The following is a 26,788-nucleotide window of genomic DNA, read 5'->3' on the forward strand; positions in this document are numbered from 1 at the left end:
GAGTGGTTGGAGCCCGGGGAGCCTGGAGACACAGAAAATGGGGTCTGAAAAGTAAACGCTCAACATTCTCTTAAGAAGTTGGGGTTTATCCTGTTGGCAATATATTCAAGCTAGGGGATGTTCTCACATAGAGAAGTAACATGATCAGAGTTGATTATGATATCTTTGGCATGAAATGGGTTAGGAAGGGAGATTGGTTGGCAGCAGAGGGACCTCCAGTTAGGAGATTATAAGAACAATAGTTCAGGGACAAAGATGAGAGCCTGGATTAAGATAATGGCAGAGGGAGTGGGGTCTGGGAGGGCTGTCTTCAAATTTGGTGGTTCTCAGAAACAACCAGTATTTGGGGCCATCTTGTAAAATCATGCTTCCTTCTATGTTGTGTGTTGAGAAAAGTATGCTGAATTACACAACTTTATATTCCTACCAACATTATCTCTCTCTCTCTCACACACACACACACACACACACACACACACACACACACACACAAGATACTTTTCGTGCACTAACAGAATCAGTGCTTTGTGAATAAGACTTTACAATCAGGAAGCATCTCACTCTTAGGATTTAATAGTAGGCCTTTGAAACAGTCCTTTATAGAAACTCTCATTTCAAGAACCAAAAGAAAATAAGGGGCCCCCCACCTTCTATGGAAGGAACCCAAAGGCTCACATTTGTCCACTACAGTAATAAGGCCACCTAGGATTAGACTGAGTTATGGTGGGATACAGATTAAACGTGGTTTTGAAATGTTGGAGGATTCAACAAGGTCCAGGACTAAAACAGCATGGGCAGTAATATTAAATTAGCTACGAAGTGCTCCTCTTCAAAAAAAAAACTGGTTTCCTTAGTGAAATGACACTATTTTTGGTATTTCAATAGCCCTAGAAAGAGATGGGATATATAAATGCGAAGGCATGAATATTTCAAATGGCCACATTTCTGCCCTAATGATTAGGCAATATGTATATATATGTATGTGTGTATATATATATATGTATATATGCGTGTGTGTATACATACATATATAACTTATTTTGAACTAAATGAAAGAAACCTATTTTCATTCTATTGTCTTGAAAGCACTGTGTCATCACCCACACAAAGCTGCATTTCAAAACGTTTCTTCTGGGAAAAGCTGCATTTCAAAACGTTTCTTCTGGGAAGTAGAAGTTCTAGTTGAACTGTATTAATCAGAGAACCAGAAAGAATTCAAAAGTAGCAGAGAGACCGCGAACCAAATTTGACTTTCAGAAGGGAAGTGTTACAAACAGTACTGGTTGGGAATCTTACCATTTCTGTCGCTGAAAAGTTTTCAAATGATGCTTTTTTTTTACATTTACGTATCATGTGGAACTCTGGAAGAAATGTTAGTCTTCAAACAACTTGATTCAGCAAATACCTGAATGCTCACTGTCCTAAGAAGAGATAAGATACGTCCACTAAGAAGAGTGACGTTTCTCTGAAAGTAAACGTGAGAATCCGTGTCCCTCGAGGCCGAATGTGTGGTTGACCACAGTAGTTGTGTGCCTCCTGTGAGGCCTGAAAAAGGGAGCCACTCATCAAATGGCCCATTGGAAGAGGAGTGAATGAACGGGAGGAAAGGGTATATGGACACACGTGATGTTCATGACGTTGGGCTTGCACAAGCAAAGAACACCCAAAGGTATGTCTCTGCAGTATACACTCATAAATATTTACAACTGACAAGTCTTGGAAAGGATGTGAAAAATTCTGATGTTCAAGAAAAGGTAAAAATAACCAAAGTGTGAACTAAGTAAAGAAGAGGCAGCACACTTGAGGAATCTTGATAAAGCTATTTTAGCAAAAGCACATCGCTATCGCTGTTTGGAAGAACTGTGATACGGTGAAAAGGACTTACTGAAATAACGTCTCTTTAGGATGCTCAAAAATCTGCTTCTGGCTCACAGTCCCAAGGTGAGTTTTTTTGTGGAGGAAGCGAAGAAAAGGACAAAGAGAAACCACCACCATTAGTGCCTGCACCAGAGCTATTTATTAGCGTAACTTTTTTTTCCTTAAAGATTTCGTAACAACCGAAGTATGTACAGAGTCTTACAGCATTTACACCATAAAAAGTTTCCCATTAGCCGATAAAGTCTAAGGTGGTGCTGCTGAGAGCTTAGGAGCATGACTACAGAGGAATGAAGCTGACCACTACACGTTTACCTCTCTGCTACCACACCACGACCGTCAGCTGGTCCACAGCTAACTAACCACCCGCGGGACAGGTTATGGGGGAAAACGGGGAGCAAGGTGATAGATAGGCAGCCCTGGAGACCAAAGGGTGGGAAAGCTACATGGCCCCATGTCTCTACAGTCTCCTAGAGCTGCAACAAAGGTCCACAGCCTGAGAGAGTAACGTATGCAAGACGGCACAATCGCACTGCTCAGATATGGTTCAGTGACGAAACGTATTCACTTTTGCATGGGAGGCTCTATATTGGTATGGCTGGTATTTCCATTTGTGTTCATGTCTTCCGGGAGCTCGGACCTGCACAAGCCCCAACCCCGTCTCCCAAATAAATCAACAGCACAGGAAGGGGCGGAGAGAGGGAAGAGAATCGGCATAGAGTTAGTTCTTGATCAAAAAAAACCAAACAACTTTTTTCTTTTTTTAAAGACATTTAGTACCAGCTTTAGGATGGCCATTCCCGTCAAAAGATTAATCGTAGAAATTTCTGGAACCAACCCAAATCAGAACATCAACAAGCCCCCCAAACCCCAAACTCCTAGATTTAATCGCCTTCATCGTAGCTGATTGTCTTTCCTTGGGGTCAGTATTACACAGAAGCACCCACATTTACACACCGAGTCGGACACAACACGGAGCACTGTTGCCCCATTGCTTTAATAAGTGGCAGGAGAATTCCCATACGCAAACGATTAACGTCAGGCTCCCCACCTTTCTTCCTCAGAAAGCCCAGCCTGGTTCTCTACCTCAGGTCAGTCACTGTTGTCTGTCTGGTAGCAGATCCCACTTCCTTCCCCACCGTTTGGGTCTCGCAGGTAGGCAAATTGGCTCTTTATTTCGAAAAGATTCTACTCTCAACATAAAAGCCAGTTGATAAAATCTTTAATTAAGACACAAGAGCGCGGGGTATAAAAACACAAGAACCACATAAATACCGAAGAAGTCGTATACCGTGTTTCGTGTAAACAGTTTTGCTGGAGATGGGAGCCCTAGCTGGATTCTGGCCTGAAAGTCTTGGCGGGTGACGAGCGGTCGACGAGGAAGCCGGGTCGGTCCCCATGTTGACAGGCATGCAACTTGGAAACATTGCACAACAGGCAACACAAAGAGAGTGGAGAAGCTCACAACACTGCAAGGAGACCTCACAACCTTCACGACTGCGGATGCACGGACAGAGCCCCACCCCCCTCCGCACGCTGGCCCTCACACGTGGGAGACCTTCTGCGACTCCCTGGCTTGCTTGATGCTGTACAACCACTTGATGATCCTGGCGTTCCTTTCGATGGCGGAGATGCCGTAGGGCACCCGGTCGTTGGCACTGTCGTCATTCCTAAGGTCACTGTTGCTGTCCTGAGACTGTTCGCAGTCTGAGCTGATCATGCTGGCGCTGCGGAAGTTGAGCGAGATGATGTCGGAATTGGCCCTCGCAAAGTTCTCCATCCCCAGGTTCTCCAGCTCTTCGGGGTCCAGTCCGCAGTAGTTGAAGAACCGCTCGACGTCGGCGTCCACGCGGAAGTACCTGTCGCTCAAGTCCGACTTGGACCGCTGGAGCGAGGGTCTCCGGCTGACGCCGCAGGCCGGCTCGGGCGGCTCGGCCTCGGGGGACCCGGCGGCGGCGGCCAGGGCCGCGCCCCGGGGCTTGGGGGGCAGGGGGGGCGCGGAGCTGCTGCAGGGGATGGCCTTGGGCGGCCGCGCGCTGCCCGCTCTGCGGACGTCCGACGAGCTGTGCGAGACGTGCAGGAAGGCGTCGGCCGAGGGCTCCAGCAGCCGCCGGCCCGCGAGCGGGGCGCCCTCCTGCGGGCCGCCGCGCCCCTGCGTCGGGAACACCTTCAGGGACTCGGCGAACGAGCGCCGGTGCGCGTCGGCCGAGTCGGGCCGCGGCGGCGGCCAGTTCCGCGCGCCCAGCTTGTGCGCCGCGCCCGCGCCGGAGCCCTCGGAGCTGTTGAGGATGTTCTTCAGGATCTCGAGCTTCAGGGTCTCCCGCTGCACGCCCGCCTCCGTCTTGGCGTGGCCGCCGAGCGCGCGCAGCGTGGGGCTGCCCAGGGCGCGCTTGGCGGCGGGGCACACGGGCGGCTTGGCCAGCACGGCCGGCTTCACGGGCTCCTGCTTGGCGTTGATGACCTCCTGGCTCTTGACGTACTTGGCCTTGTCCGCCTCCAGCCGCTCCACGGCGCTGAGCCGCTTGGGGTTGGGCTCGGCCTGCCTGCGGAAGTAGTCGGGCCCCTTGTTGAGGATGCGCAGCGGCACGGCCGAGGTGAAGGTGCCCGCGGGGCTGACCGGCTTCACCATGCTGCCCGTCTGCAGGGTCTCCGTGGGCATGGCGGGCGCGCGCTCCCCGGCCGCCGTGTTGGATGCTCGTCGGCGCGCCTCCCGATGCGCCGAGCAGGCACATGTACGGGGAGCGCACGGGGCCGCGGACGGGGCCTGGAGCCCGGGGGTCACCGGCGGCGGCAGCGGCGCCCCATCTCCCCGCGCGCTCCCCGCCAGCCGCCTCCCGGCGCGCCCCGCCCCCGGCCGCAAGGCCGCGAGCCACAGGTTCCTTTAATCCGCTCGGCCGCCTCCTCTCTCCTCCCCGGAGGATGGATGTGGGAGTCTCCTCCAGGTCTTTGTGTTCGACTGCAGGCAGAGCTGAAACACACAACAACCAACCGCGGGTTAGGACGGGCGAGTGACATCACGGCTGCAGCAACACAGAGCCCGCGGCGCCCCCGCCCCCGCCGGGCCCCGGGCCGCCCCGCCGCGGCGCCCCCAAGCTCGCACGCGGGGCCCCGGGGCGCCGAGCGCGGCCGAGCGCCCCCGCGCGCGCGCGCGCGCTCAGCGACTGCCCCCCGGCTGCGGGGCCGCCCCCCCGGTCACGCCCGGATCCGACCCAGGAAGTCCTGGATGCGTGTGCAAACGCGGGGCGCACCGCCCGCCGCCGGGGTCCTACGGGTCGGGGAATTACCGGGTCTCCTTCTCCGCGGAGCAGCGCTTCTGCTTCTTACTACCGACCTCTCAGTAACAGCTGAAGCAGGCACTGCTTTTAACTCTTCCAAAGCTGGAGATACTGGCAAGGCGCGGGATTGGCAGCAAAGAGGAAAAAAACTGTTTAAAGCATGTTTCCGTTACCTTATTTGAAAGCAAGTCTATGTATGGTAGGGAGTTCCTCCTGTTAAACAAAACAAGCTTATTTTTTCTTATGAAAAAAGAAACCTAGAAATACCTCTAGATTAACCAAGTAACTAGATAATTTGATTACAAATGCTCCATAATTTTTCACACTTAATGAGCAGAAATCAAAAGTTTCTTTGTGGTATGTGTTTTCCCAAATCCCTTAGGGAACTAAGAATAAAATCTTAAGATGTCAATCACACCTAAGTAGGTCTGCTTTGTAGGAAAACTGGTGGAAACGTTAAGCGTTCACCGGTTTATTATTCATGGCTTTCTTAAAAATGTGACCAACTCCACCCTCAATCAAAACCACTACAATGAAACATTTATCAACACTCCCAGTATAAATCTATAGGTTGTCTTTCTACTTTGGGAGCGATAGGTGTAGCTTTTTTCTAAGTCTTTTCTTATGTTTATTTTTGAGAGAGAGAGAGCGAGCATGAGGAGGGGAGGGGCAGAAAGAGAGGGAGACATAGAATCTGAAACAGGCTCCAGGCTCTGACCCGTCAGCACAGAGCCCAACACCGGGCTTGAACCCACGAACTGTGAGATCATGACCCGAGGCGACGTCCGGTGCTTAACCAACTAAGCCACCCAGGCGCCCCATGTAGCATTTTTCTAAGAACAAGTCTCTTTGCCTGTTACTGCTGACAGAGAACATTTATGAATGCCTCAGCAACCCAGAGTAACTGGGTACAGCCGTTTTCAGCATCTCTGGTTATAATCAGCAATATTAAGGGTAATGTATTCACTGACATCAAATAACTAATTTACAAAATAAATAAAGTGGTAGAACTATAAAATCATCTGCTCTCATGGTAAGAAAACGAAGAGACTATTAATAATAAGCATGGAAGTGTATGTGGGGGGAAGCCTGATATTTCTCTCTCATCGTTTAAAAGCTTAATCTCCAAATATACCCATCGCCGTGTTTTGTTAAGAGACAATTTTGGTAATCTGCAAAAGGATTTGTTCTAATAAAAATATTTTCCTATGCAAGAGTTGAGAATCCCCAAGGCAATTCCTACATAGTAACTTCCTTTAATTGTGCAATATTTAGTTTAAAAAGCCACCTCGTCCTCCCCGCTCTCATGAAGATTGAGTGAGCTTGTCTCTTTGAACCAGTTTTGAATGAACTGCCAGAAGGGAGCAACAGTTTCTCTGCGGTGTCTTCTAAGTTTGGTCATCCACCACCCTGTGTCCACCTTCCTGGGAAGATGACCTGGGGCTCCCTTCACAGAGGGGCTCAGGGCCGGGACAGGCAGGAGACCTGGGCTCAGAGGCGGACCGCCGGACCACATTCGGAGTGTTTGAGAGAAAGCTGTCCCCAGGACAGACAGGCCACATTTCTCCCCAGCATGTGTAACATCCCCACTGATGACCTCTGGAGTTTCCGACCGCGTCGGCAGAGGGCACCGGGGCAGTACCTTTGAGGGCACAGTGAAGGACAGGACTGAGATTTGCGCCCATCGGCTCTGTGCTTAAGGACCAAAGCCAACCTCTGGCAAGCCCAGTGCGGGGAGAAGACAGCCCAGTGGGTGGCAGGAGACACAACTCCACCTCTTCTGGGGCCTCATCCCCTCATCTGGGGTGAGGTGCTTGCATGAGAGTCCCAAGATCCTTCCTCCCTCCGAACCTTGTGGTTCTAAGCAGCTGAGAATGAGTGAGCTCTTTCCAATTTCAAAATGGCACATGGGAACATTGGCCCATGACCGCATCATGTTCTTGGGACAATATTCTCTGCAGGACGAATTGTCCTTGTCGGGGATTGTGAACTTGGCACTAAAGCCCATGCTGGCCTGCACACTTGTCTTCGCTTCTAATCCCCTCATACCAGGACCGGCGGCCCAAACGTCCGCCGCTACTGACCTGACTATACACAGCAGGCCCTGTCTACTAAGGCGGCCTTTGGTGTCGTTGAGAATACTACATAAAAATCATTACTTTCAGCTCACAAGACTGGCGGGTGCCGGTTTATTTGCATACCAGGGCGCCCGCCTCAGAAAGCTCACTGTCTCGCTTTCACACTGTTTGCTTTCTTCGTGGAAGAAAAGGCGAGCAAATGGGTAAACAGAGGCAGACGCTCAGGATGGCTCCAGCAGGCACTCCCATCTGCTCCGTGCCATCTGACCTTACAAAGCAGTTACTAGAACAAAGCCGGCGTGAAAGGGTTATGTGAGAAAGGTAGTGAGGGTAACTGCTTCACACCTCATTTCCTTTTTGTTTCCGTCCCTCCCCTCTCCGTCTCCTCTGTCATCCCTGATCTCCCTAATAACTTTCAGCACCCTGATACTTCCCAATGACCGTGTTCTGAGCTTAAGAGTTTTAATTTGAACTCTGTGGAGAGGAAGAAAGCAAAAGCATCTTCCCAGAAGAATCGAAAGCAGAAGGCAACGCCGGAGAAACAGGTGCGGTGCTGTAGGATCTGTTTTAGACAACAAACTGCACCTACTTCAAAAATCATGAAGGTGGCGGAGGTTGCTCCTTCTTTTAATGCTTATATAATCCCTAACTTCTGTTCTTTTACTTTGGAATGCTGCAACCGCCCTGGTAAGGACAGAGCTGTGTATTCCCAGAGTTCCGGAGTGTAGACTTTGCTCCGATGCAGACCAAGTGCATTTAAGGAGATCGAATGGTAGGGGGCACGCCTGGAAACCGGGGGCCACATCGCGAGGTCATTAATGGGACAAGCGTGAACTCGGCTCAGGGAGCCCTGTGGCACATGACCCTCCTCTGACGCCGGGACAGGTCCCTCGGGTGCGGCCAGGCACTGAGCGGCGCTGGCCAGGAGAGGCTTCCAGTTCTCATCTTCTTCCAGGAAAGGAAAATCAGATCCCAGCCGCATAGAACTGCATAAGCAAAAGTAATTACACAGTCCTGCTTGGTCCCTGACTCAGGGCTCAGAAGAGGCAACAGAAGCCCGAGTGAGAGAGAGACTTCCACGCACCAACGATCTGCCTACCTGCTGCCCTGTTTAATATCCACTTGAACGTTTCATGAAAATATAAAATGAATTGGAGAAGAAAGCGTGGCAGAGCCGAGGCACAAAATGGTCCGCTGATCCAGGGCGCGCAATCCGGCTGGGGCGATGAGCCCAGGGCTCTGCCGGTTACCCCCTCCCCCCTTGGAGAAGCTTGGAGAAGCGGGGCTAGAGGGGTCCCGTTATCTGTGGGGAGGGGACAGGGGTCCTGCTCTGGGTGGGGAGGGCTGGAGGGCACAGACACAAAGCGTGACTCTCACCCGCTTGAAGCAGCCTTTCTCAAACTTTAATGTGTCTGTGCACCCTGGGGGGGGGGTGCGGGGGTGTCCTGGAAACGCACAGTCTTGAAGTAGATGTGGGGAGGGGCCCTGGATTCTCCGTCTCTCTCAGATGCCAGGTCGATGCCTAGGAAGCTGGTCCAGCCCTTGAGGGGCAGCGGGAAAGGGAAGGCAGGCCACTGCCTTACTAGCCAGCATCAGGTCCGAACCCAGGCGCCTCTGACACAGAGGAAAACCAGCCAAGCTTTCTTGTTCCTTAAGTGAATTAAAGTCTGGGGCTTTGGGGGCACGGAAATAGCAACCAGAGAATTCAAAACCTTAAAAACCGAAGTAGCCTGAATCTTTCTAACCTCAGATCTGCCGTCTGCTCACAGGGGCTGCTGGGTAAAGACCAGGACCCTCTGCTGACGAGTAATGCTGGGGTGGGGGGGGCGGTGTCTGAACACACTGGGACTTTGAGCATTTGCAACCCTGGAGGCGGTCAGGGATAGAATATGAGCTTCAAAACATACAGTTTATATGAAAAACGCTTAAAGCTGAAGTTCCGACAATCCAGGCACCATGTGCCTCAGTGGCTCTGAGGTCAGGCTGGTAATGGGGGACTGTGGCCTATGTGAAGGGCCCTCCGGCTAAGGGCTGCCTCAGGGACCACGGTTCACTGTTAAGGCAGCAAATCCAAATCTCTGCATAAACTCTCCCGATTTAAAAATTCAATTTATGAGGGGCGCCTGGGTGGCTTAGTCGGTTAAGCGTCTGATTTTTGCTTAGGTCATGATCTCGCGGTTCGTGGGTTCGAGCCCCGCGTCGGGCTCTGTGCTGACTGCCAGCTCAGAGTCTGGAGTCTGTTTCAGTCTGTGACTCCCTCTGTCTCTGACCCTCCCCTGCTCACGCTGTCTCTCTCTCTCTCTCTCTCCTAGAAATAAATAAAACATTAAAAAAAATTAAATTTATGAAACGCTGTGGGCCAAATGCTTCTGGGAAGTAAAAACAAAGAGATAGTTAATGCCGAATTCGTCTTTCAATTTTAAATAGGAAGAAAGCATGGGAATTAGAGCCAGGACCTTGGGCTTGAACACAGTCCCAGATCCACCCATAGAAATTTCTTAACTAGGAAAAGCCTGGCCATTTCCCATGTACTTTACTGCAGAGACAAAAGGGGGTAACGTGGCCGTCAGGTGGGAGCCGTATTCCGCTTACAGCCACCACATGTGACCTTCTCTATGAACATCGGACGTGTTGAATTTGGGGAGCTTGAAAATGCGTTCAGTTCAAACATTTCTGGAAGCAAATAACAAAAGCAGCAGTTTACCTTTGAGGTTAATAAGGGTTCGTGAAAACCGAACTTCTCATTTCCTAACATGACACATCACAAAACACTGACAGCGCGTATAAAATCGCGCCATGCTGCTCTCTGAGTTTTTTGTAATAGTATTTGTGCCACCGACTTAAGGCATCACACACCAACTTGGTAGGAGGGTCACCCTCGCAGCTACATTCTTGGTTTTTCCCACTCAAGGACAGACAAACACTCTTGTTAGTGCAGCAAAAATGCACGGTTTCACGCAACGGTGTTACCCTTCGAATTCTTTACAAATTTAAGAGAAATGCACTCATGATACTGAGAGCTCACTGAATTGAACGGTAGACTGTGTTCACTCCGTTAGTACCTGGTGATGGAATAATTCTGTGTAAGGTGTAAAGAAACAGGAAGTCGTGACCATTTAGACAAGATTCAAACAGCAAAGGATGACTACGAATTGAATAATGTTGGTGACGAATGGGGTTCAGATCTGACAGGTAGTGGCCAGCTGGAGTGAAGGCACGGGAGGTGGGGGCATCTGCCATCAGAGTGGCTGTCTACTGAGTTCATGGTACATTCTGGAAACTTCAAAGGCAGCTGGTGGCTGGTGTGGAGTGCTAGGGAGATGGCGGTCACAGACCTACGGGGTTCGGGGGGTGGTCAGATGGGCCCTGGATTTCAGGCAGAGTACATACCAGGAGCAGGCTGAAGGGCAAGGAAACATCAGTGACACGATCAGATCCATGTTTTTAAGAACCCCTCCCTGACCACAGAGAAAGGGTGGGGTTAGAGAGGAGCCAGAAAGGGCCACGGAGAGGCCAGGCCCAACCGTCCGGGGGAGGGGGACCGTGGCTTGGCTTGGAGCAGCCGCCTCTGGGTCTGGATCCCGGCTCAGCCCTGCAAAGGCTAGGTTGCTGCACCTTCCTGGGCCTCAGGCTTCCCATCTCCAAAATGGGCACAATAATAGTACCCAGCTCTCCATAGGACCTGAGAAGGTTAAATAAGGGCACAGACACTTTTCATTCCCATAACAATTATGAGGAAGGGATCTCTGAGAACGCAGAGAAGTGTGGGTGATATCGAGAGATGCTGGAAAAGGTCCATTGGGCTGAACTTGGAGACGCACTGGGTGTGTGAAAGTGATTCTGGTTCCCAGTTTGACTACCACCCCTTCCTTCCTCTGCACCCAGGCCCGAGCCAAACCCAACTACCGCCGTCCGTCCCTCCAAACCAGCTGTGTGGATTCACACATCTGTCCTCACCTCTGCCTCAGAAGTTTCCTAACCAGCAGAATATCACATTTGTCACATCCTTCAAACACATCACGCACAGTTAACATCGTGGTTATCACAGAAAAGTATTTTACCGAGGCAAAACGCATCCATAAAGAACGCTTCGCTCTGTGGGTTCAAGGGAGCAACGCCATTCCACTTGGAAGACATGAATGTGCTCATTTTCATTAACACGCCGCGGCTTCAACACGCTCCCGTCCAGCACATACTCATTCATATCCATTTCTTCCGTGCTGGGAGAATAACTCGCAAAAAATCGCAAAAGCAAAGGAGGATATCAAAGGTGGGAAAGTGACGGGGGACGTTACAAAAGCAGGCTTCCAAAAAAGGCCGAACTTGCACGCTACAAACTGAAGAGAAACGAAGAAATCGGAGGGCCCACCATCAGGAAGCAGGAAGTCCAAACCGCCGCTCTTTCTGGACCTGCACTTTCTCAGTTACCCAGGGACGTGCCCCGTTCTTTCTCACGGCCGGTGAATGCCTCGCATCTCTGACGGCCCAGTCTTTTCCTTTTTGGCCTTGGTGTTGCCGGCGACGTCAGCTCCGGGCCGTCGGGGAAGCCGTCTGCCTGCCAACCACACCATCACCTCGCACGTTCCTGACAACCAGGGGCTTTTCCCGGCAACGTCCTGACTTTTGATTCCAGCATCCGAGTCATTTTTCAGCTCACTTTCCCAGATGGCTGGAGGAGGCCTTCAGAGATTATTTAATAACAAATCCTTGCCCTAGGTTCCCATTCCTTTGTTTTAATTTTCCACACGTGGGGTAAACCACTACCCCACTTTTGAGGCACCCCCTTTGAGCCCTGTCTCTTGGGGCGCATCTGTTCTGCGGGAGAGAAACGATGCTGGATTGAGGGCAGAGATGCTGGCCAGCCCTTCGCTTCTAGCGACTTCATGGCTACGGACTAAGCGGTGATGTCCAGCTCACTGGCCCTCGTATAACGGGCCGCGGCGCACGGGTGGGGCGGCACAAAACTTGTGCCTGTCTTTGGATCCACGTGTGAAAACGAATCTGACACCCAGGGTGCGCTGTGTTATGGAAACATCCTCCAGGTGGCTCTGGGAGCTGGGCCAGGCTGGTGGGAAGGGGGGCCCCTTGCTACCCACAGTGTTTCCTCGTGAAGTCCGGTGGGAAAGCAGCACCCCGGGCGGTCTCAGGCTCTCTGCTCAGAGCTGTGATGTAGGCCAGTGGCTCTGTATGTCCACCCTCCTCTCAAACAGGTGACATGAAGCTGCGTTTCCACGGTGGCGGTTTCCTAGGTGCGCACAGGTGTTTGGGAAAAGGTGATCTGGGGTGATGGTAACTGGAATTCCCTCCCAAAGATTCACCCCCCAAAGGAAGCCCACAGCCCTGCACTGAGTGGAAGGGTGTGAGCACCCCCTAGCGGTGGGAGGGGTGTGGCTGTCCCAGGGAGCCCAAAAGCTCCCAAAGAAAGGCAGCCCTGAAGTCCCCCGCACCCAGGGGACCACACCAGATGACAGGCGTCAGAGCCCAGGACAGGGACCTTGTCATCTTCCCCTTAGCGCTCTGCCTGGCCTGCACATTCACACATCTCCCGGGACCTGCTCGGGTCAGAAGCGACGCCTGCTTGTGTCAGGGAAAGGAGCTGGAGCAAGAAGGGGGGGGGGATGCACATGTTTGTTGAGTCCCCTCCCCCACGATAAGCCCTCCTCCCCTTCTCTTCTGAGCCAACACAGGCCAGAACTGGAAGAGGGAGAAACTAATTTAAACCAGAGGAGAGGCTGAAGTTTTGGTGGAGACAGAACGGTGGACTGGGCTCTTTCACTCCTGAAACTGATCTGAGAGCTTTCAATTATTTAAGACTAACTGAAGAGGCTATGGGTCCCATCTGAGATTTCATCCCAGGGATGGAAAGGAGAACTCGGGCAGGGTGAACTCCTCGGGCACAGAAAAAAGAGCACACTCACCTCCTGTTTACCCCTCAGGAATCCAGGCCAGAAAGCAAAAGGCCTCCATCTACACAGTATCCCTCAGGTTTTCTGTTTACCTGTTGACTCTCTGCCCCTCGTCAGTTCAGAGCCCAGGTCCAAGGGTCAAGGTCAACAGCCCTCAAAGGTCTGCAACCCTGGGAAGTTACTCAAGCTCGGCGTACCTCAGTTTCCTCGCTTATGGATAACGATCACTACACTTCATGGCGCTGATGTGGGAATTCTGTGAGGTAGCCCACTAAACGTGCTCAGCATGGACCTCAGCGCCAAGTTTGTTCAGTAAATGTGAGCGGTTCTTAAATTTCGTCCCGAGTGGCCACAACTTGGCGCTGATAATCGCCGTCATTCTATCTCAAGCTTTACGGTAACTGAATGATGTTTTGTCTGAAAATGATTCCATTACTCTCCAGTGATTGTGTGTGTGTGTGTGTGTGTGTGTGTGTGTGTGCGTGTGTGCGCATGCGCACAATTTCTGTCAAAGTGGATTGACTATGCAGTTTCTGTCTGAAAGGCCATTCGCATGACCCCGTTTTTATTTGAGTTACAGAGAAAATATGTGGTTTCAAATTTCAAAGCAAACAGTTATGTGAGTGAACCAGGCTAGAGTAAATAATAGAGCCATTATTAAAAATGAAATCAAACCTAAAATTGGGAGGAGTAAAAACAGTAGGTCCAATCTCAATCCACGATGGATTCTTTAATGTCACTCTCCAAGGTCATTTAGAAAATGCTTCGTTTTCATTTTGAGGTCAATCCCTTATTAAAAAATGCTGCGGGCCTCTTTTAAAATTTTTTTAATGTTTTATTTATTTCTAGGAGAGAGAGAGAGAGAGAGAGAGAGAGAGAGAGACAGCATGAGCAGGGGAGGGTCAGAGAGAGAGGGAGACACAGACTCTGAAACAGGCTCCAGGCTCTGAGCTGGCAGTCAGCACAGAGCCCGACGCGGGGCTCGAACCCATGAACAGCGAGATCATGACCTAAGCGAAAGTCGGACGCTTAACCGACTAAGCCACCCAGGCGCCCCGGGCCTCTTTTAAAATGTCTTTCTCCTATTTAAGACAATTAAAATGAAACAGAGAATCAGAGGGGGAAAAATCACACTTCTGGTCCTATGTTTTTTCTTGGCCAAAGGGAAAGAAAATGTTGTTAAAAGAGGGACACCGACTTGTTCCATTGTGGGGGGGACCCTGCCTTTCACCTGAGATTACAGAAATCAAGGCTGCCTGTAGCCACTGCCAAGAAATCATTTGGCAATACAATGGCTTGCTGAATGAAAATAACTGTAAGTAATTATAAAGCAGGGCCACTAGAATTTGTAATGAAACCCGATAGACTCCTTGCCTTGTCTAAACAAACATAAAAGGATCCCACCTGCAGCCCACTTTTTATCCTCCTAGAGTTTCACGCGGCTTCATGTTCAGCTGTGAGAATGTGGGAGGCCATGGCCAAATTCTAAATGAAAGTCAAGTTCAAGGGACTACAATCCTTTTCTGAAGACTAGCACGCTCAGGGTGCCCGGGTGGCTCAGTCGGTTAAGCGTCCAACTTTAGCTCAGGTCATGATCTCGTGGTCTGTGAGTCCGAGCCCTGCGTCGGGCTCTGTGCTGACAGCTCGGAGCCTGGAGCCTGCTTTGGATTCTGTGTCTCTCCCTCTCTCTCTGCCCCTCCCATGCTCATACTCTGCTCTCTCAATAAAAAATAAACATTAAAAAGTTTTTTTAAAAATAAAAAAAAAAAGACTGTATGCCCAAATCACAGGCTTTAGAAGACTTGTTTGGTAACGTGGGTCTCAGTGTTAGCTGATTCCTGTAGTTAGGCAGACCGAGAGCCCCTCTGCCCGATCTCAAAGATCAGGAACTCTAAAAGCGGTGGGTGTTATGCATGGAGACACTGTGAGAAGGCTGCCTTATCCTCGCAATTACCACCCCCCACCCCGGCTGTCTGGTCCCCCTGTGTAAGCAAGAGGGTAAGTACTTGTGAGTGGCCCCTGATGGCCCTGCCCAGAATCCAGGGCTGAGTGGATTTGGGGACCCTGCATCTAAATTGTCCCACCAACATCGATTTTAACCATCTGCACTTTGCATATTGCTTTTCCCTTGAGCTCTGTCGATCTGCACTCTATGGCAATGGCAGCACATACATTTGATAGCAAAAATTCAGTGCGGCAGTAAGATTGAAACTTAAATTTCTGGTGATCGGCCTTGGGGCAAAGGAGATTCACTCTGGAATAAACATTAACATGTGTTAGAACTGTGAAACCTTTTCAACTTGAAGGGTGAAAAAGTAAAGGAGCATTTCTTATGGATAGTGGGCCACGTTCGCTGTAAATGGATCAGGTAAATTCTTTTGTATCACGTTTGAAAATTAACCTGTTCATAATGACCGTTTCTTCTAAAGCATATATAATGTCCCGGGGACTGTATAATGCCTCTTATAGGTGTTTACATTCCAACCGGCCAATATCTCTAAAGCAAGCGCTACCCCCATGTTACCGATGAGAAAACTGATGTCCAAATCGTCTAAGGTATTCAGTACTGAGTGGCTGTAGGCTCTACACCCAGGTCTGTAGAGTACCCGTTGGCCGACGTCACCGTGTCACACGGTCACTCCAGAGCTCTTAATGATGTAGCTTTGAATGTTTTGTATTTGAGGAATAGGGCTAAGGAATCCACACCCATTATATTTTAGACCCTAAAAACCTACTCTTTTGGCTCTTTGCTGTTTTCTGCCAGCTCCCCCCAGAAGGGAGAGAAGGAATAGAAATTTCCTTACTTTTTGTTAAATCAAATCACCATGCTATTTGCTAACACCTTAAATGCACAAGTGGAGAAGGTGAAGTGTTTACAAATTGGGTTCCATTAATTTAATTTTCTTTCTTGATACCACTGACTGCAGATCTATCAGCATTAACTGAACTTGGATGAAAATACGGAGAGCTCTATTAAAAAGAACAACCAGCAACATAAGACCGTGATTTCATTCTGTCTTCCTACACAGGGCATCAGAGAGCGGGCATCAGAGAGCAGGCATCTCACGCTTTTTGTTGCCATTTCCAGGAAAGCTGCCAGCCTTGCACACAGTAGGCACTGAGTTGAACTCAAATGCTAAACACTCCATGGAATATCTAGCCCATCAATTTATATTGCAGAGACTCAATGAAGACGTCAGGTATAAAGTTTGGGAAGTGAAACTTGGAAGGAATTGTTTATAAATTTGAAATCACACTCAAAGCGCCTCCTTTTTTTTATTAATATTTAAGAAAAAAACTTTTTGAGACAGAGACAGAGCATAAGCATCAGAGGGGCAGAGACAGAGGGAGACACAGAGTCCCTAGCAGGCTCCAGGCTCTGAGCTGTCAGCCTGATGCAGGGCTCGAACTCATGACCTGTGGGATCATGACCTGAGCCGAAGTTGGATGCTCAACCGATGAGCCCCCCAGGCACCCCAGAGTGCCTCCTTTTGATTGGCGAGTATGGTCCAATAGCCCACGATGGCATAGAAATTGCTCTTTCACAACTTCATGGACACATTAGCACTGAATTGTGCATAGGGCACAAATACAGTGCAAAGGGAAATCAATGCAAGGTAGAATTTTAAAGAAGAGCCAGTAGGTTCACTTAAAAACAAACAAAACGCTGCTGATCTCACTGGCCAAGGAACACCTAGCATTATTTTCAATTTCTTGAATAGCTCTTAGTACAGCAGTTGTTAGAATGAGTTCTTTGCCTCAAACGTACTCAAGAAAGATTACAGTATTTTCTCATTTTTAAGGATTCAGACTGAACCGTGGGACAAAAAATAATTTTCAAAATAAGATACGTAAGTGGCTAGACACCTGTTTTTGCAGCACATATTTTAACCTTGAGCATTTCACACATCTCACACAAATCGTTTCCAAACCTAGAATGCCACAAGGTAAGGCTTCGCCACGATTTGCACCCAAAGTAATATTTTTGGGTCCAAGTGATAAGAGGCTCAGGAATGACTCATAAGTTCATTCAACTCGCCCGGGCCCATTCCAGCACCAAAGAAAGCAACAGGCACAGGGCCAAACTGTTGGCTCTGCGAGGCAGCTTAGTCTGGAGGTTCTGGAGGGAGGCACTGGGTGTGTGGCCACAGCCCTCTCCCAACTGTCCACCCTCCCCTGACGCCAGGACCCCCTCTTCCTGGCCACGCCCTCTGATGCCCACTTCCAGTTTCTGCTCCCCACCCTGGAGGCCCCCAGCCCTCCTCTGCCGGACTTGACCAGAGCCTCGAAGCTGGGGAAAGGGTCCCCTAGGCCCTTGAGAAGCCTTTTCTGACCTCTCTGTCTGCATCTGGTCCTTTCTTCCCTGGCACGTCCCTCTGGTCCTTATAGTCAAGAGGTAGTGGGGCGCCTGGTGGCTCAGTCGGCTAAGCGTCCAATTTCAGCTCAGGTCGTGGTCTCATGGTTCAGGAGTTCGAGCCCCGTGTCGGGCTCTGTGCTGACAGCTAGCTCAGAGCCTGGAGCCTGTCTTCCGATTCTGTATCTTCCTCTCTCTCTGACCCTCCCTTGCTCATGCTGTCTCCCTCTATCTCAGAAATAAATAAAACATTAAAAAAAATAAAAAAAAAAAAGAGGTAGTATAGCCCTCTCCTCTCCCACCCACGCACACTGAGGGTGGGCTGCCCAGCTCTCATCCATCCAGCCCAGCACCTCATGCTGGTGACGGCAGAGTTCAGAGATGTCATGCAGGGACCCTTGTCCGACACGAGTCCAGTTCAGGGGCTGTCTTTGCCCCCGGGTTAAAGCAGGGAAGCTATAACTACCCAAAAGGCTTTGCAGCTTCCCCATGCCCTGTTGCCCAAACAAACACACACAGACAAAATGCTGCTCACTTAAGAAGGTCTCTGCCGGTTACAGTCATCTCAAATCTACAGGACAAGTAATCTTATTAAAAAAAACAAACTACTGACATTGCTGGATGAACATAATGCATCTTTCATGAGCTCTGAAAACTCTGCCTTCCATATCCACTCACATACAAGGTTCTTTTTCACTACCTCCTTCATGCCTTCACTTTAAAATGATGCTATCTGCCTTTATCTTGATTAATTTTAAGCTTCTGTTTACTAAAGAAAAATGACTCATTCAAAGTGAAAAAAAAGGGAGGGGCTTTTTGAAATATTTTTTTCCTCAGTCTCTAGCAACTTTTTGTTGTTGTTTTTTAGCGAAAAATGGAGTTTTCCATTGTTTTTGTTTTTGTTTTTGTTTTTTTTAAACAGGAAAGAATTATTTTGCTTGGGCCAAAAGGTGGCTATGGATGTTCAGTGCTTCACAATCTCTCAAGCTTTTGATTTTAGCCACAATCCTTAGGTCTTAAAAGAGAAAAACAGTAGCAACCATTTGTGGGGGTACCTTTCCTCTGCCAGACCTCACGCCAGATGGGATGGATGCCCTACGTTTATCAGCTTCAGCCTCACATTTATCATGTGTCCCACTTAGCAGATGAAAAAACTGAGGCTCGGAAGTTTAAGGGACTCGCGTGAAGCTGGTCAGTTCGAGGAGCTTCCTGTCGACCTCAGGTCTGTTTTCTAAACCCGTGCTTGGCTCTGCACAGCCAGGGAAACATCTGTGTCTGCAGGGAGCGACGAGGGGCCGGATCTGGATGCGAGCCAGGAAGGAAGGGGGGACAGAACAGAGCGGGCACCCTCCTCACCACCCCCAACCCAGACGGTGCCAGGCCTGAGGCTGCTTTCCTAACAGAACCTCCTTCCTGCTGTGGGGGCAGAACCTGGGAGACAGTGCAGTTCGTGGTACCGGCTGTGGCAGAGGATAAACCAGGGAGGGGGAGTGCGTTCCGAGGCAGGAAGGTGGCCCAAAAACTCTGTGAGAAGGCATTCATAAAATATGAAAAATAGGCCCAATAAATCCCACTTGTGGTGCAGACAACACAAAAGCTCTGTTGGTGAGATTCTCCAAGAGCATCTCAAAACTGCACTACACCCTCTGTGGGAAATAATTACTCTAATATCTTGCTAAGGGAATTACAGCATCTTCCTAAGAACAGAAAAATGACAATCTAGTCATCACCTGATGAGATAAAAACCACATTCTGTCTGGACGAAGCCTGAGCCCACCTGTGGGCATGAACCCTTGGGTCACGGAACCCACTGAATATGACAAAGACAGCTATGATCTCCCTGCCCTCAAGGGAACAGGTCCCTAAAGGGATGGGTTCGGGACACCTGGGTGGCTCAGTCGGTTAATCGTCGGACTTTGGCTCAGGTCATGATCTCACAGTTTGTGAGTTCAAGCGCCACATCAGGCTCTGTGCTGACAGCTCAGAGCCTGAAGCCTGTTTCTGATTCTGTGACTCCCTCTCTCTCTGTGGCTCTCTCCCCTGCTCGGGTGCTCTCTATCTCTCTAAAAAATAAATGAACACTTAAAAAAAAAAAAAGGGACGTGTTCAAGTAAGTTTATACAGATTAGAAGGTCTAGAATGCGGGAAGCGCCCGGGGCGTCCCAGTTCATTCAGAAGATGTTTCCTGAGCAACTACTATATGCCAGGTAGTGAACAAAATGAACAATAGTACAGAGCTCTCCTACATGGCGATACATTAAGAGAAATAAACAACATGTGTAGGCGGCTACATAGAGCCGCTAAACAGAAAAACAAAACGTGTATTTAGCAAGGTGGAAATTACTGCCGACTTCAGTAGAGCAGAGCTTGGCAAAGTGTCTGGCGGGGGGTGTAGGAGGGAATGGAAGACAGAAGGGAGACACGGAGGGCTGGCAACTTGTTCCAGGAGGTGACAGCCAGAGGGTCAGCAGGGTCAAGTGAGGGGTTTTTCTCTTTAAGGCAATAGAAATCACAGCACATGTGTATGTAACAGGAACGATATGGTGGAGAGAGAGACATGTGCACGATGCAGGGGAGAGAGAGACTTGACACAAAAGTACTGCAAACAGGGAGATAAACACAAGAAGCATGAACTTTAATACAGGTGGGGAGTCATGGCTTAGAGGTGTCAGAAGGTTGCATGGGACGTCTCTAAGTAGCCTGTGACACTGGAGGAGACCTTCCTGAATGAAAAGGAATGGTGGGGGAGGGGGGGCGGGAGTGCTGCTGTGGGTCAAGGTGGTATGATACGAATCCCCTCCTCGGAGCCCGTGGGTGGGCACGGGGCAGAGACTGCGTGGCCGGCGCTGAAAGGTAGACAGAACACCGGTGATGTCGCCGTGGGAAGGTTCTGGACCCCAGGGATTGAGCAGCTACCTCCTAGCACAGATTATAAACCACCACGGAAGCAAAACCTAAAAGTGGGACAGGAAGCAATAGCTCTCCATTTGCTGCTTGTTCGGCCAAAAGCAAAACATCTGATGAATTACAAGTTTATGTCCTATGAGACAGAGGAAGAGCCTATAGCTTCCGTGAATTTAAAGTGTACCAATGGGAAATCAGAGACCCCAGGGAGAAAGAGCTCGGAATACACAGTGTATATAATACCTAAGGCAGGGAAGTCGATCATTCGACAAATACCGAGCGCCTACCGCGCACCAGCTGCTGTTCCGGGTGCTGGAGATAATGTCATCAGTGTGGCGTTCACAACATTCCAGCAAGCAGACGGCACACTTCAGAGCAAAGGTGGGGAGATGTGATGGCTAGGTTCTAGGAAGAATAGCACGGCCGCAGAGCCAAAGACCAAAAGGGAGAGAAGACGAACTCAAAACCATTCCAATGGTGAGACGCGGGAAAGGCATCTGAGAGAAACAGATGACAGAGGACCAAATAGGGTGAGTAAACAACGAGGAAAGAAAGGGCCCGGAGCAGGCGTGTGTGATCCTGGGGGACAGAGTCCACAACAGGGGGCGCATGTGGCTCAAGAAGGTTCTGGGGTTCCCACCCTGGCTCCGCCCTTTACTACCACGTGGCTTCCCGTCTCCCTGGCCTTCCTGTCCCTTACGCGTGCCATGCGGATGAGGCTAGGACCTACTACGGTGCAGGGGGCAAGACACGTTAGCCACCGTTCTCTTCAATGGGCTGGAGAAACAGCATGAGATGAACGTCAGAGACTGCAGAAGCAATCAACTTGCAGACTGGTTGAAGGAAGCAGCTCTGAACCATTACAACCATCCCGAGCGGGAATTAACTCCTTTGTAAGAAGAGCCACTTTCTTCTCCTAGGAAGCGTGTGTATCATCCGCCCAGGAAATTTTAGAGGGGATTCCTGCAACGGGCGGGAGAGCACGGTGGGTGAATATCAAGTGCCTTTCCAGGAAGTCTGTTTCTCTGAAACGTCTCTCATTGCCTAGATTTCATTCACGGTGCTCAGAGCAAGAGGCAGGAACGTGAGGACTCACAAGACATTCTGTCCTCAGAACGTGAAGTCAGCAGAAACTTCTGCAGATACACTGTCCTAAGTTACTGAGCACTGCAAGAGTAACCGAATAGGGGGTATTAGGAGCGTGCAAGAATACTTCTAACCAGCTGTTGAAGTCGTCTGAGAAACAGTGAAGAAGGGGATGGTCTGAGTGAAGAGGGACGGCTGAGCGAGCGGGGAGAGAAGAGGGAGCAGCGCATCTTGTCAACCATGACCACAGGGCTGAGCTGTGCCTTGGGGGCCGACACCCTTTCTTCCCACGCCATTCTAGTAGGCTCCCGATCGGCACCCTGGTTGATTTCCTACATCCTTTATGACCCTGAAATTCTTCTTGCACAGCACGTTTCCTGGTACAGACTGTGTGGGGTCCTTTAAGCAGTGCACAGCCTCTGAAACTGCCCCATGAGTTCATGGGCTGACCAAGGAAGTTGCCACGTGGGAGCCATTTACTGGGCTAAGGAATGATGACAGGTGGTTGATACCTGAAGGTCAGAGGCAGCTTCTAATGCGATCAAGAGTGGGGTGGTTAAAAATGACACACCTGGCTAGCAGCAGCATCACATTTGCGTCTGACGCGTCAGCTTGTGAGATCGTGTCCTCCCAAATGCTTTAGGAAAACATTCATCCACGACCTGGGTTTAGAAAGGGAGTCATTACATCCTGCAACAGATGGGCCACGAGCTCTGAACTGAGAGACCTCACCAGGAGCCACTGGATAAAGTGCCTACATCTCCAAAATGAATGTTTTGATTCATGTAATTTCCCCCTCCATTAGCTTAGAGGGAATCTAACTCCTTTGTGATATTCTTTTCTCTGTATCGATTTCTAGAAGGAAAGCATTGGATTTTTCTTTTTTGTTTAATAGCTTTAAAGATAGATGGAGGCTTTTAAATGTTCACCTATTTTACTTACCAAGGCTCTCTCGATCTCTCCAATTACTGTTTCTGGAACCCAAGGAGGTTAGAGCCTTCTGTGTTTACAAGTATGTCTAGAAAAATATTTCAGTAAATGAAACATATACATATATAGGCAAAATGACTCCTTTTATCAAGCTACGGTTGACCATTAAATTGAAATTTATCTTAGGGAGAAACAGGAAAAAAGAAGTTGTGTAAAAAAAGCTACTGTCTATCTCAGAAAAAAAACATCTCAGTAACCCATTTCTAGTCTTTGGACGAAGAACTACTCAATGTTCAACTTCTCCCTTTTCAATGTCAGCTTTTTCAAATATTATGTTAAATACTATAAAGTGGCCTTAAAGTGGCCTACTTCCTGACACCTATGAAAAGTAACGTGTCATTCCAGAATCCAGTTCTCCCATGGGTGGGACAAATTACATCACTGCTATAGTTATTCTTCTCTGACAGATGGGCAAGCCTCTCTTAGATGAACCCACTCGCCCACCCCCCCCCACTTTCAGATGAACCCCTTTCCCCCACAACACCAAAAAAAGTTACTCTATAAAGTATCTATTAAATGTTGCCTTACAGCTGGACAATTTAATATAATCTTTGGGTCCAATTCTCTAGCCAGAACTGGAAGGTTATGGTCCACTGGGAATATTCAAAATATGGCCTTGCCGGGAACTAGGCAGCAAAATGACATAAGGGTTACAGTGATTTTCAGAAAGTAGGATTCGCGGAGGAAGAAGTTGGTGTGAGTCCCTTGCTGGAAGCGAGGAAGAGAGCAGGCCCCCTGAATGCAGGGCGGACTCTGGACTCAAGCTAGTCTATGTTTCAATCCTGCTTCCCGATGCTCTAGTCCTGTGACCTTGGGCAAGTAAGTCCAACCCCCTTCACGTGCTTCGACTTTTCCACCTATTAAATGGCGACAACACCACCTTCCTCCCAGGGTGGCTGTGAATTTGAGATGACATGAAGGATGGAAGGCGCTCAGCCTGGGGCCAGGCATATGGGGGTATGGGCTCAAATTTTACAGTAACGGTGCTATTTCTAACAGAAAGTACTAAAAGCACTTGGTGGCGCTGGCCAATCATTTCCTTGGTCAAGCCATCATTTTCAAAACACATGGAAATTCTAGATGTTCTTGTTAAAACAAATGTAGGAAAATGAAAACTATCAACAACAACAACAAAATCTTTCTGGGATTCTAAGAGGCATTGAATTAAACCTGCTTAGCAATTTGAGGACAATTGGTACCTTTACTAGACTTGAGTCTTCCAGTTTATTAACATGATATGTCACTTCGATTATTTAGATCTTCCCAGATTTCTTTGTCAGCATTTTATCGTTTTCAGCGTATAAGTCCTATACATATTTTGTTAGATTTATCTTTAACCATTTCATTTTTTTTTTAGCCATTGTAAACACTAGTGTATTTTTCATTTCAGTTTCCATGTGCTCATTACTAGTATACAGAAATATAGTTGACGCCTGTGTGTTGATCATGTACCCTGAAACCTTGCTGAATCTGTTTCTTAATTCTAGTTTGGTCGTCGTCATCTTCTTCTTCTTTTTTTTTAATTTTTGGTAGACCTCTTGGTGTTTCCCAAGTAGACAATCATGTTAGACAATATAGACGACAAAGAAGAGGGCAGTAGAAGCAAGTAGACGAAATGAAACTCAGTGAAAGGCATGAAGAGTATCAGGCAAAACTTCCAATCAATTATATACAAACACACAGAAGATTCTTTTAAAATTTACATGGAAATGAGGGGCCTTTGGGTGGCTCGGTTAAGCATCCGACTCTTCATCTTGGCTCAGGCCATGATCTCCTGGTGTGTGAGTTTGAGCCCCGTGCTGGGCTCTGTGCTGACAGCGCCTGCTTGGGATTCTGTCTCTCCTTCTCTCTGTCCCTCCCTCTCTCTCAAAAGTAATAAACTAAACTAAAAAAATTTATATGGAAAGGCAAATGTACCCTAATAGCTAATTTCATACATTCATAGTGTTCTTTGAAATTGTTTCTCAAAAAGTGTTTTCAAGGAAAAATTTCATATATAATTCAAATGGAACAATTACAGATTTCAATGATTTCCTACTCCAGACTGAAGTGCTTTCAACTTATTTTAACAAGAAATTTAAAAAAAATTAGCATCAAAGAAAGAGGATTTGGGGCAGAGCTGAGTTCACAGTCTACGAAACTTAAAAGGAATGAATCACTTTTTTCTTCTTAGATTCCCCAGTTTCTATGTAACTGACTTAGAAGGGCAAGATTCAGTGATTTCACATTTGGCATTTCCTACGTGTTCTCCATTCATTCTATATTTTATGTGACCATTCTATCACAGATGGGGGTAAAGCCAGTGGCAAAGTTTTACAAACACGTGCTTTGCGAATTTTAGTTCTGTTTAAGTATGGAATTGGTGATTTAAAAAAAAAAAAAAAGGCGATTCTCCTACCCTCTGGCACATCTTAAGATGCACCGGGCAAGTTTAAGGTGTTTCCTCCGCCTTGCCTTTGCCTGCCTTTACACACGTCGCTAGGGTGCAGCCTATGATGGCATTTCTGGGACTGTAAGGCTCCAAACAAAGATAATGAAAAAGGTTAGGGGTGCGGGGTAACGTGGAATCCCAATCTTTACATACAGTGAGTCTAGCAGATCTGTTTGGCTCTGGGGAATGAAACGCTTTTGGTGGACAGTGCGACCCAAGAACGGATCTGAGCAATGGTCCACTGTGCTTGGTGCAGGCAAGCTGAGGGTCTCACAGCAGATTCTGCCATGAGAAGGGCGTTAAGAATCTCATCTGGTCCAATTCACCTACTGAAGGTTCTGCCGATATACACAGAGTAGAGACCAAGCCTAGTTATTACACAGGGTGGCCAAGAAGATGTTGCTTGGGAACCCCGTCTCCCTTTTTTGAGCCGAATGCTTCCGTTACAATCTTCTCTAGATTGACGCTCTTGTTAAATAGCCAGGGATCCTCTCCCCAGAATAAGAAGTTAAAACAGGCAAGAGATAAAGCAAGGCAGATCAGCAGAGATGTAAAGGAGCGTATCGGATTAAAAAGAACTGTGTCCTATATGGATATCATATCCTCCTCATTTGTACAGAATCAGAAGAACACATCTTCTATATAAATAGCATAGAATTGAATCCCTGTCACAAGCACTATTAATTAACTCAGAACTCTGCTTTTACACTGTCTTCCCGAGTACATCTGCAGAGCAAGAAACTGTGTCTCACAGGCTACAATCAGGACAGCTCTGCAAACAAGTCTGGCATGGCTGACAAATCCGTTTCAACTGATCCTTATAAAGCATAAGTCATGTTAATTAAATAACTTATAATTAGTATCGGTGCATAAATTCTTCACCGTATCATGCTGATGTGTTACAGGATTTTGCATTTTCCGAACACTGTTTTCTAAACACGGGCGCATTATATGGAGAATATAGTTAGGGCAGTTGCTATAATTAGAATAATGTAAAATACATATAGAGAAAGTGGCGGGGGGGAATCCTCAAAGTTACTTCTGGTTCAAAATGGTAGCGTGATTTCTTTTATCTCCTTTCAGTCCCCAAATCTTGTTAAAATGTGAGTAAAAGAATAGAAATGGCCAAAAAAGGGCAACAGAGACACAAAGCAGAGGAATGAATAGTAGCTAACCTAATAGGACAGTGGAAATTACATCGAAGTGTGTGCTGGAACATCGCAGTGACCAGCGAGTGGATGCTCTTAGCGACAACCCTCCCCCCCCCCCCCCCCCCCCCCCCCCCGCCTCCAAAGAGGCAGGACCCTGGCACAGGACAGGCCCGGGGGGGGGGAGGGGGCGGCTAAAAAGCAAGCTGAAAGCATGGAGCCTGTAAAACTCCGAGCACAGTACTGGGGGCCCAGGGACTCCCACCGTGACACAGCATGAAGGCAAGTGCCCCTGCTCCCCTTCCCACCTTTGCCATCACCTGCGGGACTCCTGGTGGGCAGCACTGCGCCTAAACCAGGACTGAATTACAGTGAAGGTGCAGGGCGGGGGGGTGTGTGTGGAGAGGGGTCTTTGTCTCACTTCCTCTGCCGAACTCTCAATGCCAGCAGGACATAAGATGCTTCCTGGGAAGGAATTTTTTCCCTCAGAAGAAACTGATCAGATCGGGTAAGGGTGTGTGTGTGTGTGCGTGTGCGCGCGCGCGTGCACACGCACACACACGCATTCTGGGGCAGAAGGAACAGGGCACCTCCTGAAGTTTAGGGGTCCCAATTTGGAGAAAGGTGGTTCAGCAGAGGGTTTTGTACAGTCCATTTCACCGTCCACAGCTTTTACCTTCTCACACGGAGATCCTGATCTGATTCTCCGTAACTCCCTTTTAAGTGGTAATGGGGAGCCAA

The 26,788-nt window shown here is 48.8% G+C and overlaps 1 protein-coding gene across 7 annotated transcripts in view; it reads right to left on the bottom strand.

The window, feature by feature from the left end:
• Nucleotides 1-1,994: 1,994 nt before the first annotated feature.
• The window catches only part of FAM110B (family with sequence similarity 110 member B), a 152,663-nt gene continuing 127,869 nt past the window's right edge, over nucleotides 1,995-26,788 (bottom strand). For 2 of the 7 annotated variants that reach the window (XM_039254616.1, XM_039254612.1), the window contains one exon: nucleotides 1,995-4,843. In XM_039254616.1, coding sequence (XP_039110547.1) covers nucleotides 3,419-4,534 — 1,116 coding nt within the window. In that variant the 5' untranslated portion in view covers nucleotides 4,535-4,843 and the 3' untranslated portion in view covers nucleotides 1,995-3,418. Of the gene's footprint in view, nucleotides 4,844-5,159; nucleotides 5,253-5,323; nucleotides 5,364-11,185; nucleotides 11,211-22,049; nucleotides 22,141-26,788 lie in introns of those variants that run through there. The other 5 variants (XM_039254613.1, XM_039254614.1, XM_039254617.1 and 2 more) reach the window with 5 other exon arrangements.

Source organism: Hyaena hyaena, unplaced genomic scaffold, assembly GCF_003009895.1.
Source record: "Hyaena hyaena isolate Hyena2069 unplaced genomic scaffold, ASM300989v1 scaffold_495, whole genome shotgun sequence".
Taxonomy (NCBI): domain Eukaryota; kingdom Metazoa; phylum Chordata; class Mammalia; order Carnivora; family Hyaenidae; genus Hyaena; species Hyaena hyaena.